The sequence below is a fragment of the Labrus mixtus genome, chromosome 11 (assembly GCF_963584025.1).
Source record: "Labrus mixtus chromosome 11, fLabMix1.1, whole genome shotgun sequence".
Classification (NCBI taxonomy): domain Eukaryota; kingdom Metazoa; phylum Chordata; class Actinopteri; order Labriformes; family Labridae; genus Labrus; species Labrus mixtus.
This window is the reverse complement of record NC_083622.1, coordinates 13,597,912-13,615,715: the sequence shown is the minus strand read 5'-3', so window position 1 is coordinate 13,615,715 and position 17,804 is coordinate 13,597,912. Positions and strand designations below refer to the sequence as shown.

The 17,804-nt window shown below is 39.2% G+C and overlaps 1 protein-coding gene across 2 annotated transcripts; it reads right to left on the bottom strand.

The window, feature by feature from the left end:
* Positions 1-2,735: 2,735 nt before the first annotated feature.
* sh3d21 (SH3 domain containing 21) lies at positions 2,736-15,312 on the bottom strand. 2 transcript variants are annotated; one of them, XM_061050155.1, is made up of 16 exons: positions 15,154-15,312; positions 14,434-14,603; positions 14,250-14,307; positions 13,066-13,175; positions 11,820-11,910; positions 11,651-11,712; positions 11,529-11,568; positions 10,994-11,088; positions 10,517-10,618; positions 10,113-10,164; positions 6,645-6,695; positions 6,427-6,544; positions 5,390-5,552; positions 4,468-4,658; positions 3,365-3,428; positions 2,736-3,255 (listed from the first exon to the last, which is right to left on the bottom strand). In XM_061050155.1, exons 1-16 carry the CDS (start codon positions 15,155-15,157, stop codon positions 3,223-3,225), a joined length of 1,404 nt encoding a protein of 467 aa, XP_060906138.1. In that variant the 5' UTR covers positions 15,158-15,312; the 3' UTR covers positions 2,736-3,222. The 2 variants fall into 2 exon arrangements, with proteins under 2 accessions (XP_060906138.1, XP_060906139.1); XM_061050156.1 differs by having other exon boundaries at positions 5,390-5,549.
* Positions 15,313-17,804: the final 2,492 nt, after the last annotated feature.

The following is a 17,804-nucleotide window of genomic DNA, read 5'->3' as shown; positions in this document are numbered from 1 at the left end:
TTCACTCCAATCTTGGCTTCATAAGAAACACAGCATGACATTGATCACAAACAAGACTGACAGTGATTTTCACGTTTCATGACACTTGTATTTTGTTAGATTACAGACATTTTCCATCTCTGTTTACTTGACCGTCTGCCGTACTTTTGCTTGCATATTGTTTGTCCTTAATTTTCACAATTTGCACACTCATTCTAGCCTACTGGTGGTCACAACTATCATTTCATAATTATAGTTATCTAAGTTTGTTTGATTGTATGCTTTTTGACTAGGAACTCTGTGCAGGAATGGCCACACAGAGACTGCACACACTTGATAGTACAGTATATTTCTGTTATTTGGAAATGACCCACACGTATACATTTTACATTAACAGCCATCATCCGACTCTATCTAATGTAGTTTTAGAGGAATATCACTCATCTGACTCTGGTTAATGTTTCTAGGGAGTGACAAGGTCAGAGAAAGATGGCCAAATCGAATAAATTCAGTTCCATGTGAGTAGACTCACATAGACTGGACATATTGTTTGGCTGCTGGTAAGGACTGAAGGAACATTGATGAATCACCCACACTGAGTGAATGTTTGTACTGGACATTAACACATGCCAAGCTTTGGTGGTTTGGTGATTTACAAGATCTGAAAGTATGAATTCTTGGCATGCCATAAAGCAGTAAGAAAGGAAAAATGCAAAATACTAATTAGTACATGGCACATGCCCAAATTCTTTCTGGGTGCCAACCTAGACCCAACTTACATCCTCAAGGTTGGTGTAGCATTACTTGGTTTTTAAGATGGAGACAAGCCAAGAACCTCCATCATAGAGTCGTCCTAAAAGCCCAAACTCCGCTGGAGGATGAGAGACAGGATTGCTTTGGGGCCTCTTCTGTTTCTAGATGGAGCCCACAATGAAGTCTCCTCTGTTGGGGTCTTGGAAAAGCTTCTGATGTGGTCAGGGGGTTTTAGAATTCAGAGGCGTTGATGGTATGGACGCTTTGAAGTAGCTGTGTAATTATGTTTGTATAAACCTAGAGTGAATGGAGTCAACTTCCAAATATAGGATCCAAAATGTGTTTTACAAGACCCACTTTACAATATTTTGAATAGTCTCTTTGGATTTCAGAGGATGTAATTAAGATGTATAAGAAGCGACATATTTTGGCCTCTGGTTGCACAGTTATGGAACAATGTAGCAATAAAACATTGTGAATATCAACATAAGGGAGATCCAGCTAGGGAATGCCATAAAACTGAACCACAACACAGCGTGTGAAAGATCGCTTCATTAAGAATGTACAGATTCGACTGTCTTTTGTGGTCATTTGGCCAAACCCAGAAACCAGACTTGACAGCACATAACATCTATACATTCAGGTTTAGCAACCACTGTTTTTAATAGTTAGGTTAATCCCATTCCATCATGGACTGATAACAAACAAAATAGTTCTAAGGTTATTAATAGAACTCTGGATCTGCCCTATGATCCATCTCAGTCCATTTGAAATATTCTGCAGATTTATTACCAATTCCCATGAGGTCATGCATATTTTTTCTCTGCGACGGCCAAGCTCTCCCCTTCGACAGAAGCGAACTGTTCTTTTTTTTCGGTTCAGCTCCTTTTTCTCCATTTCTAAATTTAACTCAGAGGAGATCTTTTTTTGCATTTGACCTCTGAGCTCCAAACTGCTTCACTTTTCAGCACTCAGTATTCAGTGCTTCACCGAGTGCACTGTGCTTTGTCGTTTAAGTCTGAGACCTACAGTACTCTATTTCTTCCATGAGTCAGATATCCATATGCTGTTTGTTATCATTCATAGGAATACCTCCAGAGTAAGCAGAATCTGTCATCACTGGCATTAAGTACTTGAGAAGTGGAAATAGTTCAATCTTTACTTTGGTTTTACAGACAGGGTATTTGGTTTTTATGTATTTAGAAAAAATCACCAATGCCTGCAATATCAACTTTGCCCATGTTTGTTTAGTTTGATTTATTTCACCTCTTGTCCCTTCCCCCAATATGGAGTGTTCCCTTGAAGACTATTATTTAACCGAATTTTAAAAATAGTACGTTCCCATGGTAGTTTCAGAAGCACCCGTTCACTGATGAGCTCCAGATGTCATCCAGATGTGCTCTGCAGCAGGCAACTCAAGTAGGCTTGGAGAGGAACACACAACCACTACTACTATTACTACCAACGCTGCCAAAACCAAATCTATACCCCTTGATGAAGTTAAATAGCTCTCCCTCTTGTGGGTGCAAAGTATTTGTCATTGACTCCCTTCCCACGCTCTCTACATCCATCGCGATGAGTCACAATGTTCAGAGTTTTCAGAGTGAGTCAGTTTTTCTCTGAGTGACATGGGATGCCTTTTACACTTAAATGCTAAAAAAAAAAAAAAGCAGGCAACCACAACCTCTGCAAAACTCCTGAAGCATTTCAACAGCTTTTTGTTTCATAAAAGCACTATCCATTAACATTATCATTTGCATAAATCTTAACACATGAGCCCCTCTGAATGAAATAGGATTTTTGTTTCCTAATGGGAGGTCACTTCTAGTCCAATTCCACCAATCCAGCATTCACTAAAAAGTTAAGCACTTGTCTCTGTGGAGAATTGTCTAACAGTGCCCCCCAGTGGCTCAATGCAGCATTACATTCTGGTGTAGCAAACATCTGCACATCAGCTGTTTTTTCGGTAGTTTTGCATATATAAACATTTAGATACCAGTGCATTGATGACTTAAAATTATATTTTAGGTCTTTGCAAAAGACATCACAATAAATCATCTTATGCATTTTGCATATATTACATGTTGCATTCGGTTTTAAAATGTAAAAGGTACAGTAAGATCGATGATAAAGGTACGAAAGGTGACAGTTGAAACAGAAAAACACAAAACAGTCTTTAGCAACCCACGAGTAACCCACTTAAGACCAATCTTTGAGATTTACAGCATTCAGATATGTAAAAACTTTTGAAGAAAGTCTTTTGAAGAATCAGGCTTCTACAGTGCAGTGCAGGGTTAGCTTGATCCTTTTTTTTTTTTAACTTTACTTCAGAATATAGTCCCCGATTGTGTGCCTGCAGTTGGAGCGCAGGCTCGTCTTCACCATGTCCAAACCATGTCAGAAAAATGTCCGTCTTAGTTGAGCCTTGCAGTACAAGAATCGGCATGGCACAGTGTCGGACAGGCAGCCCAGTCCCAGTCTGTGTTGGGATTAATGCTTCATCCTCAAAGCTTTTATTTCCTCCTGAATGAAAATAACAACGTTTCCCACAATTAGAGAAATGATCTTTGTGAACACAACTTCTGCAATATAGAGCAGACAAAACATTTTTAAAAAAACACGGCTTACTGACCTGCAGTGCCAATCGCTTGTTTCTCTCCTCCTTCAGTTCTTCTTTCACTTCTTGTATGTCTCGCCTGATCAAAAGGGACAGACAGAAAACCAGGAGGTTACAGACATGGGTGAGTCTAAGTAGGTCAACATTCACTGACTGTCAAGTAAAACTATGAATAATTTGTTAGGCTATTTCCAACTAAGAAAGGGCTTAATCACTTTAATTTAGCAGCAGCGCAGAAACCGATATTTGTGTAATGGTGTCTTGAGGATTGAAGGATGTGCCAATAATCAAATGACAGTTTAGCTTTTATAATGTGAAAGGGGTCATTCATGTTGATGCACCTGTCGCCTAAATCTCTAGCTCCACTTTTCATGCAGTTTTAGGTTCAGCCCATTGTTTAGTCTATAGCTTTAGCTGTTTTAGCTAAGTCATATGTTTGTGTTGTAGCTATGTCCACAGGACATTAATAGAGATGTCAATCAAGCCCAGTGGATACACATCTGCATAGTCCTTAAAAGGTCTAATCATGGAACAAAGCAGTTTGTGTGGACAATGAGTTTATTTTTGTCTAAAGAAGATGTTTTTAAATGTTAATTTTTTCGTAACATGGAACAACATTTCTAGGCTAAATATGCTTTTTAAATGTATTTCCCTTTAGATTCATCTTTAAAGCTACTGTGGTTGAAATCAAATGTTTCGGGTGCAGGAAGTTCTTTGGGCAGAACTTCACATGTCTGCAACTGCACACACCATGGCTCATGTTTACCAACCAGTCTGTGTGGCTGTTTCATGTAAAAGCATACTAAAGAGACAAGACATGCTAAAGAGCCAACTTTCCTTCAGTCTGTATCTTTGTTTGGAATGGGGAACTCATACGTACTACGCAATTTTTGCTCCACTTTTAGGTTGTTATTTGTCACTTCCTGTGTGTGCTAACATCAACAAACAGCACAAAATGAATTTAGGATGGGAGGGTCTGTTAACGCCCTCTCAGTCAAAGAAGTCTCTGTGTGTGATTCAAGAGATGAGAGTTTTGAAAAATTAATCAGTATCTTTGATTATTTTTTAACCTGACTCAGATAATCTGAATCAGCTGTAAAGAAATGAGCAGTACTCACCCCTGTCGTGTCTGCAGCAGCTCCAGAGCCATCCTCAGCTCTTTGATTTCTGCCTGCAGGCTTTCCAAGCTTGAGTCATGGGTCACAGTTTTGCCATCCACAACAACTTTGGGTGGGACTGGTCGAGTCGGAGGCGGTGTCTTGGGTCGGGGGTCAGGCTTTGCAGGTGATGGCAGAAGATTTTCTGTGCTCTGTAAAGAATACATAGATTTCCATGACACTGTACAGACCACTGACCTCCAATGGCTTAGTGCTAAAATATTTACACAATATCTATTACATGGTGCTTCACTGGAGCAGAGCTTAACTCATATGTGTTTTGAATTTGCAAACCAGAAAACTAGGCCTGCAAACGAGCAAAAACTGGGCTGCCACATTTTGTAAGGAACAAGGATTTCTGCATTTCTCAGAATGCCTTCAAACAATCACTTGAGATCAGGTACCAACTTGTTGATGATGAAAACCTGGGTCGTGTCTCTCTTAAGGGCCTTTCCCATGTTCAAACACATCTTGTGGCTACATCACATATTTTAAAGCACTTTTAATTGTTGGTCTCTGGAACCTTTTTGCTAAATGAGAGAGTCTATAACGTGTAGAGCCTAAAAAACCCTCTTCCACCAAGTTGCAAATTGTTGGTACAGAAAAGTGTTACTATATATTAAATGCAGAACAAATGTGTTTTTTTGTTGACTGCATGCCATACCTGACAAGTATGCAAACGATAAAGTAGGAGTTGTCTGATTGTTGCAGAGATAATCTATGGTTGCAAAGGTCATCTGCAGAAATGTTGGTTATTATTACTGTTGTGGTCACTGGTTACTGCCTTAGTTATTATGTAACTGCACTTCTACACTGTTCACACTTCAAGCCAATGTTGTGATAAAGAAAAAAAGTGATAAATGAATATGAGTCTGTCACTGACTGCTGCGACCAGGCCTGATGGTGGTCTCCTCTGTGGGGGTTTGGCTCTGTTTGCTGTAGGATGACTCAGCTTTTCAGTCTGCAGATCCACGCCATCGAACTGGTCGGTCTCTTTCTCCTCTGGTTGTTTTGGAGATACGGGGGCCACATCACCATTGATTCTGCTGGAAATAAGTTCAACAGTTTCTTGAGATTTGGTTGTATTTCACTGTCACCCTTTCATAAAAGTAAACGAAAGGGGAGAATCATAAGAGGGGAAAAACATGTCAGAATATCTCAACAAATCTCTCACATTTTTTCTGGTGGAAGAAAATTGGTGCACACTTAGGATGTGGTTTCCAGTTTCCTTAACTGTGATGGGTGCAGGTGCAGAGTTTGACAGCAGAAGTCTTAAAGTCTCTCTGTATCAATCTGTCCCATTTATGAACACTGGATTCATGTTAAAGCTCATTTACATATTTTTAGGTTTATAAATAATCAGACTTGAAGGTTAAGGCCTGGAAAATTCAGCTTTAGCACTGAAACATTTAGAAAGATTCTTGAGAAGCTGGCTTGGAAGGAATCCCAAACATATTTACTTGGAAACACATTTCAGTAAAAGCTTGTTCTCCATTAGCAGCCCCCTTAAGACAGGCCTGTTATTGTTTTCTCAGTTGTGCGTGTGTGCCTGTTTCTGTGTGTTTTGCCCAGGAAACAGGAAATGGGCTGCTCTCGTCTGTTCAGGCCCGATCTGACTCATCCTAGAGTTTCCACTAAGCCGCTAAAGGTCGGGCATCCTGGCATTCTTCTTTAAGAACACCATGGCAACTGATGGCGGAGACCAAAACCTTTAACATCTGAAGGCGCCGCTCTCGGTGCCAGACTAAAGAGGAGAAACTTGTCCTGACATTTCTTAAAGGCCTTTTTTCTTTAAAAAGGTTGCTATTGAATTACCATTCATGGCCCTGACATGGAGGAATTATTCTCTTGGTAGACTTTAGTGGTTGTGCATGGAGATTAGTTGTGAGGCACAATATCCGAGCTGTTGGCTTCACTCACCTTGGTAAATCCTTGTTGGGTTTGTCTTTTACTGGAGGCGGGCTGGGCTTGTTGAATGACGGCAGTTTGACTTTGGTTGGTGGGTTGCTTCTCAGGTCCTTAACGTCCGGTTTATCATCTGAACAGCAAATTTATCATGTTACCCCTCAACATTATTTAACTTTGAAAGTTACGGTATGTGGCGCAAATTATTATTATTTTAAGTCACTGTCCTTTACCTTTTGTTTTTGTTGGACCACCTTTCTCCATCGCTGAGGCCTCTGTCTTTACTGAAAATAGTATAAAATGGGTCTTAACCATAAAATTGTTTTGGACAAGTGGACAAAACAGTTGCAGCTCAAAAAATATGACGTGTAATTTATCAAAGAAACAAAAAATGAGAGAAGTTCATGCAAAAGTGAAGCAGTGACATCGTACATTAGAACAGACAACTGTCATGATTATAAGTCAATTGGTCAGCTTACTAATATGTCCCAAAATATTTCCGGGTTACAAATTTGAGAGACTTTGATACTTTTCAAAACCACCTGTTTTCGATGACAGGATATTTGTTATTTTATGATTTACGATAGTATCAAAAGCACCAAACTGAAAAAACCCATTAGATCTCCAGTCATATTTTTTTTTTTTTTACTAAAAGCTGCTACGAGCATAAGCGAGAGAGCCCTGTTTCAATTGCACAAATAAGTTGGCAAAGTTTCAGTACCAAAATGCAGCAATCATGTTGTGTAGGAGTTGGCCTGGATTTTTTTAGGCAATTAAAACCAAGAAATAAGCCAAAATTGGATACCTAGAACTTGTTATTTTAGTTGCTGTGGTATCCAAACAAGTTTGATTTTTACTAGAAATGTCTAAAAGTTTTAAATCTAGTGCCATGGCACCCTACAAGCAACTACTTTGATGGTGCTCTTCGATCTGCAGAGGTGTGATTGTGTGTTACAACATGAATATAGAGCAGGATGTTGCTACAATGAGCATGCATACTCAGCAAATCTGCCTGCCATAAATAAAAGCTTTCACACCTCATGCAGGTGCGTCCCTGTAAATTGAAAGCACTGATACACTATACTCTTTCTCACTGTATATTTTTTTTCAGTCCCATGACTTAGGAGGACTAAAACACTGCCGGTAAATGCTGTGGGTTGATTTTATTGGCCAAAAAAGAATATTTTGCATTTGTTTACCCCAGAAATCATTAAGGTTTAATGTGGTGCAGAAAAAGAACGCTTCTGGGTTTTTGAATTAAACTGTAATCTAGTTTATGAGCAGTTGCATGGAACGGCGGAGATGTCAACAATCATTGAAGCAGGCTGGGCCACAGCTGTAGCCAATAGCACTGCAGAAAATGTTCTCAAGGGTCCCAACGAGTTCGTCAGGGACAGTCACTCTGGCCTAGCTCATAAAAATACAGCCTTGGAGACCAAGAGAACAGATGCATTTGGTTGAGAGGTTCCAATTTGCTGTGCAATTCACATTGCCTATTCCAAACAGAAAAGGTAAAAGTGCAGAGAAAATATAAGCATCTAACAAGTTAAACTACCCTTATTTATCCTTAATAAAGAGCAGATTACTTTGCACACAATACAGAATGAGACAACAGGATGCCTACCTTGAATGTTCAAAGCATTGTGCAACATTTCCTCTCAAGCAAACCATCCACACAGCAGCAGTAGCTCAAGTGCTGCTTCTTGTGCTGGTTTTGAAAAATCTCTGTGACAGAGCTCTCCTCTGCCCCCCCCCCCCCTCCCCCACCCCCTGTTTCCTCCAAGACTCCTGAACTGTGTCACATGACCAGTCTAACCATCCCCCTTCTCTCTATAGTCTCAGACATCCTGTGAATGAAAATACTGTAACAACTGTATACTTGACGACATTGTTCTGCTGATAATGAGGTTGTTCAAGGTGATAAGCCAATCACTTTAAACAGAGCTCTTCCACTTGATCTTTAAACTACTCAGGTTTTGATGTGTTTGGATTTTCCAACCAAGGAAGTCTAAGTTTGACTTTTTTTTAAATCTAACATTGTGCTAAATTTGCATCTTGCACAACAGATAACACTCCTCATCTGCAGCCTGAGAAAAAGCCACATCCTGCTCTATATGTATAGCTGGCAGATTTTGTTCTGTTTTATTGTGTTCAAAAGGCTGTTGATGTCTGTTTGCTCTTTTAGTACAGTAATCTGACAATGAACAACATTAATGAATTCAATTTTCTGAAGTTGTATTAATTATATACCAACTAGACAATATATAAGACAGCATTTGGTTAAACGTAATCATGAATGCATGATAAGTGCTGCATTCGACACGATATGCTTCCTCTAGGTAATATCATGTGGAAACACCCCGTAAATTGTCATTGTTATGCAGATGACACTAAGCTATACGTATGAGTTAAGTCGAGTGACACCAATTAGTTATGTAAACAAGAAGCTTGCCTTAAGGACATTAAGACCTTGATGACCAGAAGTCCCCCTCTACCCCCTAGCTCAACCCCAACACAGCTGGGGCAAAATGTTGCTTAGTGCTGTGCTCATGTTGGATTAATGTTGGCTCTTTGTAATTGGACATAGTGTGCGGTCTAGACCTGCTCTTTTTGTGAAGTCTCTTGAGATAAACTTTGTTATGAATTGGCACTATACAATTAAAAATGGATTGATTGATTGATAGATACGATATTGATGGTACGAGATAATCATATGATAGATATTAATAGATTATGCATGATGCATGTAATCATCATGCATGATGAATAAATCGTGATGCATTTTATGCAACTAGGCCTATTTAATGCTCATTTCCTCTAAAAGGACAAGTTCACTGTGTCTTCTGCACACTAAGATGACTGTCCCTGAGTAATGCTTGGGAACTACTTTTCTAACCAAGATAAAAAGAAGCAATGCCAGCATATTAAAAACTAGACTAGTCTTTGATAAACAAAGAACTACCTCATAATTCTAGTTAAGAATGAGTACATAAGTACTATCATAAAAATGTATCCAAATAATTTTTTTTGTGAGCAAAATTTCAGAATCAAAAGCATTACATTATTTGTCTAACTATGGGTGTGTTTATGTAGAAGGAATAGTTAAAAATTGCTGCTAGGGGAAGAGGAACGTGTAACTGCTACATTCATTTTATTAAATCATCATTTATTAATTGAATAGGTTTGAATGTATAATTTAAATCTGCAAAATAATTTGTAATCTCAGCTGGCGAACACTTGTGGTGTAGTTTAGTATAATTGCCTCCAAATTGAATTTGAGTAGGAGAAATTTATAGTACCACAAATTGGAATCTCTTAAGTACAATAAGGAAGACATGTTACAGTTGTACTTAGTATAGTTGCCACTGAGTAATAAAGCATGGAGGGAAAAGAACAGAATAACTGCTATAAATGAATGTTGAGGACATACTTCCAGGGCTTTAAGTTGCCTTAGCACTATTTAAATAACAGCATTGATCACAGGGACATTTTGACTGCTTTTATACCACACTGAAAATCCCCTTGCAGAAACTGCTGCCAAACAGTCCATTTGCTAAAACAAAAGTCCTTCACAGCCCAGACGTCCAGTTTAAACACCTCTACAGCCAGAAGTCATGAGTCAGACAGGAACCTTTAAAGCATGTCAAACAACATTTGTCCCTGAGTTTGATCAATGCCTACATTACATCTGCTTCTCTTACCTGAGAGTTTCTTGTTGACGTCGCGAGCAGGCGGTTGGCTTGTGGTCCCAGACTAGAGGAGGAGAAACGGAAAAGTCAACAGGCTGGCAAGTACGTCCCCTTGTGATTTAAAAGCATCTCTATTTCACACTCTTTCCACTGTGGGAATTTTTAGTGAGTAATTCCAAAACAGAGGATGTTGAACACAACCCTGACTCACTGCAAACTGACTGACCAGTACCAGCCAGTGAAGAGCTTGCATAACTTTAGCCATTTGAAAAATGTAAAGGATATGTAAGATATGCATTACAATAAAGTAGGTCCATGGATTCATGGTAGCACAGTGAAGTTGTCGAACCGTGAATATCTCGTCAACAAGATTGGTCCAGTCCAACAAGGAAAGCCTAGAGCACTAGTCCACTCACTTGCAGACTGTCCATTGGTGGAATCACCATCACAAAGTTATCCGGGAAGAAGCCACAGCGTCCGTTTAACTCTCCCTCCCACCAGCCTTCATCTTCTGCTTCCTTCAGATGGAGATTAAAGAGTCACATTAGAAGCTCAAACACAACAGCAGCGTCCTCTGGGACGTGAAATTGCTGCGCAATAGGTTACCAAGCGGTCAAGCAAGACATGGCTTCCCTGTTATCAGTTTAAAATGAAATTGTGTAAGAAACCTTAGATTTTTCTGACGATACAATGAATTTGGAAGGCTGCCATATATGTGTCATGGAAACATGTGTGTCAAGGTGACACAACTGGTTTGGCTGGTTGAACAATATAATACAACTGTGGAACCTCATCGAAAGAAACACCCAGTGGTGTTTATGAGTCTGTCAAAAAGAAAGCATGACATCATGGGGAAACACTGTCAGAAAAACAACCAAACAATCTGCCCATACCTTTCTCAGTATGACCACCATGTCTCCATTTTTCAGATCCAACTCATCCTCTGCTTTGGCCTTGTAGTCAAACATGACTTGGCAACACTCCACCTCTGAGAACACAGTTTAAGAGACAACATAGTTACCAACCCCAAAGAACCTACGCATTATAAGGCATGTGAGACAGGAATAACAACTTCAAACATTAAAGACTAATCTTATCATTCTTTACAGCCTGTATCTTGACCCAGAAAATAACCGGAAAGAAGTTGTGACATTTAGAGATAAAAGGTATAAACTTTGATCCTTGAGAGATTTTCCGCTCGGTCGTAATGCTCTATAAACTGATTAAAGGATTCAGTATACTGTAAATGTGAATATTTGACCCCGCCCCATAAGCCCATAAGCAGGTAAAGTGTGGGAATTACCAGTTGTCACAGGTGTTCCAAAATAGACATGTCTATCTCTTTCACTCATGTAGCTACATTTGAAATGTGGTTTTAGAAATAGAAACTAGCAGAACTAGTAATATAATTAAAACATGGGGACTTACGTTGCTTTGTTTTATTCCTCACACTTGTCCTTTGAGATATCTTTAAGAGAACAATAAAAACATGAAGTTCAATATAAATAACTGATGTATTTCAGAAACATTACCTTTGTACTCTTACTTACCTCCTTACTGAACACTGCCTCAGTGAGCTTGGGTCTTGCCTTGCCCTCATTGTGCTTTCCCTCTGTAAAAGTGTTTGCCAATGATGAATTGAGCTGTTATCAATGTTTGATTAGATCATGTGCAGAAAAAGGAACATGATGAAATAACAGAAGTGTTGGATTCACCAACCTTTAGGCGAAACAAATATTTCCTTGACAAAATTAGATGGAAATGCGCCCACTTTTCCATTTTTCATCCCCATCCACCATCCATCTTCAATCTGTTGAGGAGGATCATTAAAAAAGAGGTAGAGTCAGTAACAAAACATTGAATTGGCATGACGTTGCTGCAAAAACATTTTTCTCAAACTGCTGGAAGCTCAAGTCATTATAGCTTTCTTACAGTAATTAAGGTGTGTTTTTAGAAAGCAATTAAAATATTCTTTGAAATGAGTAATGAGTAGTTTAGGTTCCCATTGGTCCAGGTCTTGGCCCAGAAAGGCTTTTTCAGTTCTGGGAATGTCAGAACTGAAGAGGCCTTTAAGATGAGAGGCAATTTTCTTTTTACTCAAATCAACTTCAGTTGCGTTTTTTTAAGTTACACTGTAAATTATTAATTTAGGTCACATGTTTTGCAGACATTAATAAAACATTTTACAATGGTTTCCAACACTAATATGTTTCCCTAGCTTGTCTAAAAAGCCCCCAATTATTAGAAAAGTCCATCCTTTCTGTCTTTTGGCTGCTCCACTTTTCAGAAAATGTGTGCTCAAACAGGCCATTTGGAGATTTTCCCTTTGTGACATCACAAGGGGCAGTAACCCCTACCCCAGGTGGGTGACACTCCCACAGCTAGGTGTTTGTTCTGTCCTTTGAGTCCTTTTCACGGTAAACAATTGGGCATGGTGCGAGAAGCATGCCTCTTTGTGATCAATTAATTTGAAACATTGCTCTAAGTTGGAAAGGTTTATTTTAGTTGCGATGACATGAACAAAAAATAATGAGTTACCACAACATGTACTATAACTTTAAGTTTACTTACATGAATTACATGTTCCATGACTAATTGTTTTTACTATGTAGATTGACAATAGATGATAACTTAAGTTTCAGTCTCAATATATTGTTTTTTTTAAAGTCATGAATACTTCCAGAAGCTTTAATCAATATCATCCAGTGGACATTCCTTAGACTTAAGTCACTGTTTTCTCTGGTTACTGCATTGATGACATAAAGCCTCAGAACCAGTCAGATCAGTTCACATGCATTTGCTAACCTTGCAGCTACAAGTACAAAGGAAGCATAACACCAGACACAATCAGTGACTTTATCATGAAATAGGCTTTGATTTACCCTGGGAAGATTTTCCAAGCAAACCTTACACAAACCTAACATATAATGCCAAGATTTAGGCTATCAAAAAAAGGGGACTCTACCTCTCTGATGATCTCTATAGTCTCCCCAACAACCAGCGGCAGCTCATCTTCATTCATGGGGCTGTAGGTATACGCCACCTCACATTTCCTCACCTGTTTCATCCTCTTCACTGGAAACACAAAGAATGAGCAGCCACTTGAACAGAGGGGATGAAGAGTTTAAAATGATGTGGTGCAGATGAAGAATCTCAAGCTCTATAATGATGTGTTTAGCTTGAAAGGATGCAGACTAATCCCAACAGGATAGCGCTAAGATAGCAAAGGCAGGCACTAATCCGTCAAAGCCACTGTTTGATTATATCTGCTCCATTTTCATACATTATAATTAAGATTTGTGTGGCGAGGATGTGGTAGACCTATATTTATAGCCAGCTTGCTATCTGTACTGTCTTGCTGTTTGCATGTGTCACGCTAGCCACCATTTTAAACACTTGTGTTTTTAAGACCGACAAAGTTACAATAGCAAAAACAACCAACTTTTTCATTGCATGGTAAAATATTTGCTTATTTGTTTGTTATTATAACTGCAAGCTGTGGTAAGAGTTTCATATTCTGAAGATGTTATTGGAGGCGAATGGCTATTGAACATAGATATTGACATTGAACATGAGGAGTTTCATTGAAAAATACCCATAAACTGATTGTGTTAATATTAGGGCTGGGAATCTTTGGGTGTCTCACGATTCAATTGGATTTCGATTATTGGGGTCATGATTCGATTGAGAAGCTATTTTCGATTCAAAACGATTCTGTTCTCATGACTCAAAGTCTATTTTTAATTAGTACATACTTCAGGATGTACTCTATTCATCTGTGAGTCAGGCTGAATTTCTTGGAAGTTACGAATCTATTTAAAATCTCAGAAGATAAGAATCTCGATTACATTTTTTATCCCAACTCTAGGTAATATCCCAACATAAGGAAATAAAAGTTGTGAGTAAGTGTTGAAATAAGAAGCAGATGTTCGCTTTGTACAGTACTTTCCTGATGCAGGTCTTGGGACCCTCAAGGTTTCAGTACAAATTAAAAACCAATGAGGGAACTGAAAAAGAAAAACCCCAAACAACATGTAGCCATCAAAGGGATACATGTCACATACTTTTTTTTGACAAAGCATAAAGCTACATCTCTATATGCTTATCGCTGTGAAAAAAAGGGAAGGAAATAGTGACTTGGCACTTTACTTGTTCTAATGCTTCGTGGTTCCCTCTTGCTGTCACCCATCAAATTGACAGGCACCTCCTGGAATGAAAAAAATGACGACTAAAAAAGGCATATTTACAACACATTGGTAAAAATGGCCACACATTAACACACAGCACCATGACAGTGTAGTATAATGTCATGGGATGTGTAGCGTTTACAGACCTTGACAAAGTTAGCAGGAACGATCCCTCTCTTCCCTCTCAGCTCCCCCTCCAGCCAGCCCTCCTCGCTGGCCTTGGTGACGTTTTTGACCACATCCCCCATCCTCACTGAGAGCTCGTCTCCCATGGTGCCCTCGAAGTCAACCAGCACCAGCACCTCTACAGTGGGAGCTGTAAATGGGGCAGAAAATTAGACCCTTTGCACACAAAGGCTGGTGTACATGCTGCACAAGTGATGTGCCCTGACATTTCAAATACCCAGACCTAGCAGTGGAGGCTAGCCAAGGATATAGGCTTGGAAGGAATTTAGATCATTGCAGATAAACCATACAGTACAGTTTCTTTAGTCACTTGTCTTTATTATCCTACAGAAATAAACAGTGTTTTATTTGACAGAAAAAATAACAAATAACAGAAAAGTCAGGCAGAATTAGTAGGTTTTCAGCACTTACTACCAAAACACAGAAAACATCATAACTGCAATTTCCCTGCAAACACAGATGCATACATTGCATAGTTATTGGTATCCACATATCAATGCTTTAGTTCTGCGTGCATGTCCATATAGAATAAATATGATGCAATTTAATTTCTGTAATTTCTGTACTCGCACTTTTTTAAAAATACTATCAAATTCATAGATTCCCAGAAAACAGACAGCTGAGAAGAAAACATAAGAAATTCCAACAGTACATAACATAATTTGACAAAGCTGACTCACCCATTTTAACTTTCTGTCTTTCTCCCTCCTATTCGAACGTGTAATTCCTCCACAAAGCTACAAACTCCTGTAGAAGTATTGAAGACAAGCGAAAGAGTGCGGCTGTGTTGTCTGAGACACGGAGGTGTGGCAGCCAAGGCACTTCTTCCTACTTGTCAAACATTAACATTGAGCAATTTTTCCTGTGGGCCAGTCAGGGCAAGTCAAAGGCAAGGAGTAGGTTGTGTCACAGAGGGTGAGGGAGGGAGAGAGAGAGAGAGAGAGAGAGAGAGAGGAGGAGGAGGAGGAGAGAGGGAGGATATGGGATAGAAGAACAGGTAAGACAGGTTTATAGTGAAAGAACAATACTGATTATAGGATAGGGTTAAAAATGGAGCATGTCAACAGAGTTCCTCAAAGCATTAATTGGTAGCACAATAACACTTTAATCTAGAGCTGTTGATTTCATTCATACAGTATGTCTGCATGCTGAAGAAAAGTCAGACTTCAATTACTTCCATCAGGTTCCTTGTAAGAGGTTTGTTTGAGTTGTGTGTCTGTTACGCTACGTTATGTTGTGTTGTTCATTAGCCCCTTGAGGCAAACTTGGACGTCTATTTATAGAAAGCAGAACCAGGCTATGCAAGAGTGAATTTCACAATCCATAACATCACACTGAAAAAGTATCAAACCACATTTTACAATATACCTTAATTAGACATTGCACTCATGGGCTAAATTTGTCACTATTGGGGTTTTCCCTTTCTGTGTAAGATTGTCAGTAGTCAGACCTTCTTGCTAACTTTTCAAAGAGACTAATAAAAATAAAGTGCTACTGGGCCGGACATTTACATTTTAAATGAAGCTATAAATCGAATGAGTTATGTGTGTGCCTTTTTAATTCAAGAGGATACTTCTATTGTTGATTTAAAGAGGTCATATTATGCCCTTTTTGGGGTTCGTATATTTAATCTATGTACCTACTAAAGTATGTTCACAATAGCTAAAGTTCGGAAAAAGTGTCTGTTTTCATGAACTGCCGCTCCATGCACCGGCTCGCTTCTGACTTTCTCTCTGAGGCTCTGAAGTGCCCACGTTCAGAGTCCCCACGTGTGCCAAGTCTGATCTGATTGGTCGGCCTGTCGGCTCTGTCGTAATTTGTCAGTCGCTCAGCACGGTTCTCGGAAATGTCACGGCCCTTTTACCATATTGGGAATGCAGCCACTTTGGCTCCGAAGGGAGCAAAATATTAGCACCTTAGCACTACTGTGCTACCGCAGGCTACGGCATATCGTGGGCGTGCTACAGAAGTTAATGGGTGTGCAACATGAGCTGCTGGGCTTGCCACAACGAGCCAATGGTCTTATATCAGTGATATCACACTGACAAGACGTCACACTGGCAAAATGTTTTCAAGGGGGGCTAGAACCGAGCGTTACATGCAGCTAATGCTACAGCTAACAGGAGAATGTAGGAGAAGCTGCGTTCCCGCAGACTTTGAATTTTTGAAAATAGATGTGCCTAAACATGCACAGGACACTTGGAAAACACACTAAAGAGCATATAAAACCAGAAAAAGCATAATATGACCCCTTTAATGAAGACAATATATTGTCTTAAACACCTTTTTAATGTTCAGTTTGACTTACCCAAGTCCCCTCTGCTTAGAAGTCAGGGCTTAAAACCTGAAAAGAAAATACAACTCTGTGCTTATCAACAGCCGTAATAATCAATGGGCTAGATAGCCTTCCAATTTAATGACAATCTCATAACATAATAATTGTCTGATGAAGGAACTGGTGTAGCTCTGCTTGGCTGCATCAACAGCATGCATAAAGGAGCCGGATTAAGGTTGTGAGTGGGCCTGGATTGGCCAACTGGTTTCCTGTTAAATAGGTCTGTGCTTTGTCACAATGCAAAGTCATTGTCTGATAACCAACTTTCACATGATGCTGAATCAGTAGATCAGTCATCTCACTCTGCTCTTTGACATCGTTGAGGAAACAGTAGAATACTGTCTTTTCTTGTTCTATCAAAGTTTTTCCCTAGACACAATTTTTCATGAGTACAAACCCTGATCAACAAACAAAAAGTCAGATGAGATTAGATAAACAAATGTTGCCTTGACTTGGCTCTACCCAGACTTTAAGCCCGTAATATGGTTATGTGCATTTGTCATGTTAATTTTTAAGAGCTGGCCCCTGCGGGATTGAGGAGATTGATTCATAGACATAAATGTATAGATTATGTATGCTCATGTATGGATTATTCCTCCTAAAACGCAGTTTTATCAGGTTACTTAGCCAATGTTTCTTGTGCTGCAGCAGATACATTTATGTACAAAACAAAAATGTATTGAAAATGAGACTTTTAAGCAAAATAAATTATCTCTCTTGCTTTCCAATGTCTTCACATTAAGTTTCTGCATCACTTCTGGAAGAAAACAAAGCTGTTTTACACAGAAATGAACAATGACATGTAAGGTACTGGTCAATTCCTCTGAATGATGATTCACTTGGTAAGCCACACTGTTGACTGCACCGTATTTTGTCAGTCCCTCTGTTGTACCTGTGCAAACTGGTGGGAGTCTGGCTGACCTAGTTTGGTTCTCAAAAGTAGAAGAAATAAAAACCTGAAATACTTGTAGACCTATGAGAAATGACAACAAAAGA

What these genes read in the sequence shown, in the direction of transcription:
- sh3d21 (XM_061050155.1), bottom strand. An exon ending in CACCAATGGACAGTCTGCAA is followed by an intron (nt 10,165 to 10,516) that starts GTGAGTGGACTA and finishes CTCCTCCTCTAG; the next exon opens with TCTGGGACCACAAGCCAACC. An exon ending in TGGTCCAACAAAAACAAAAG is followed by an intron (nt 6,545 to 6,644) that starts GTAAAGGACAGT and finishes TTTGCTGTTCAG; the next exon opens with ATGATAAACCGGACGTTAAG.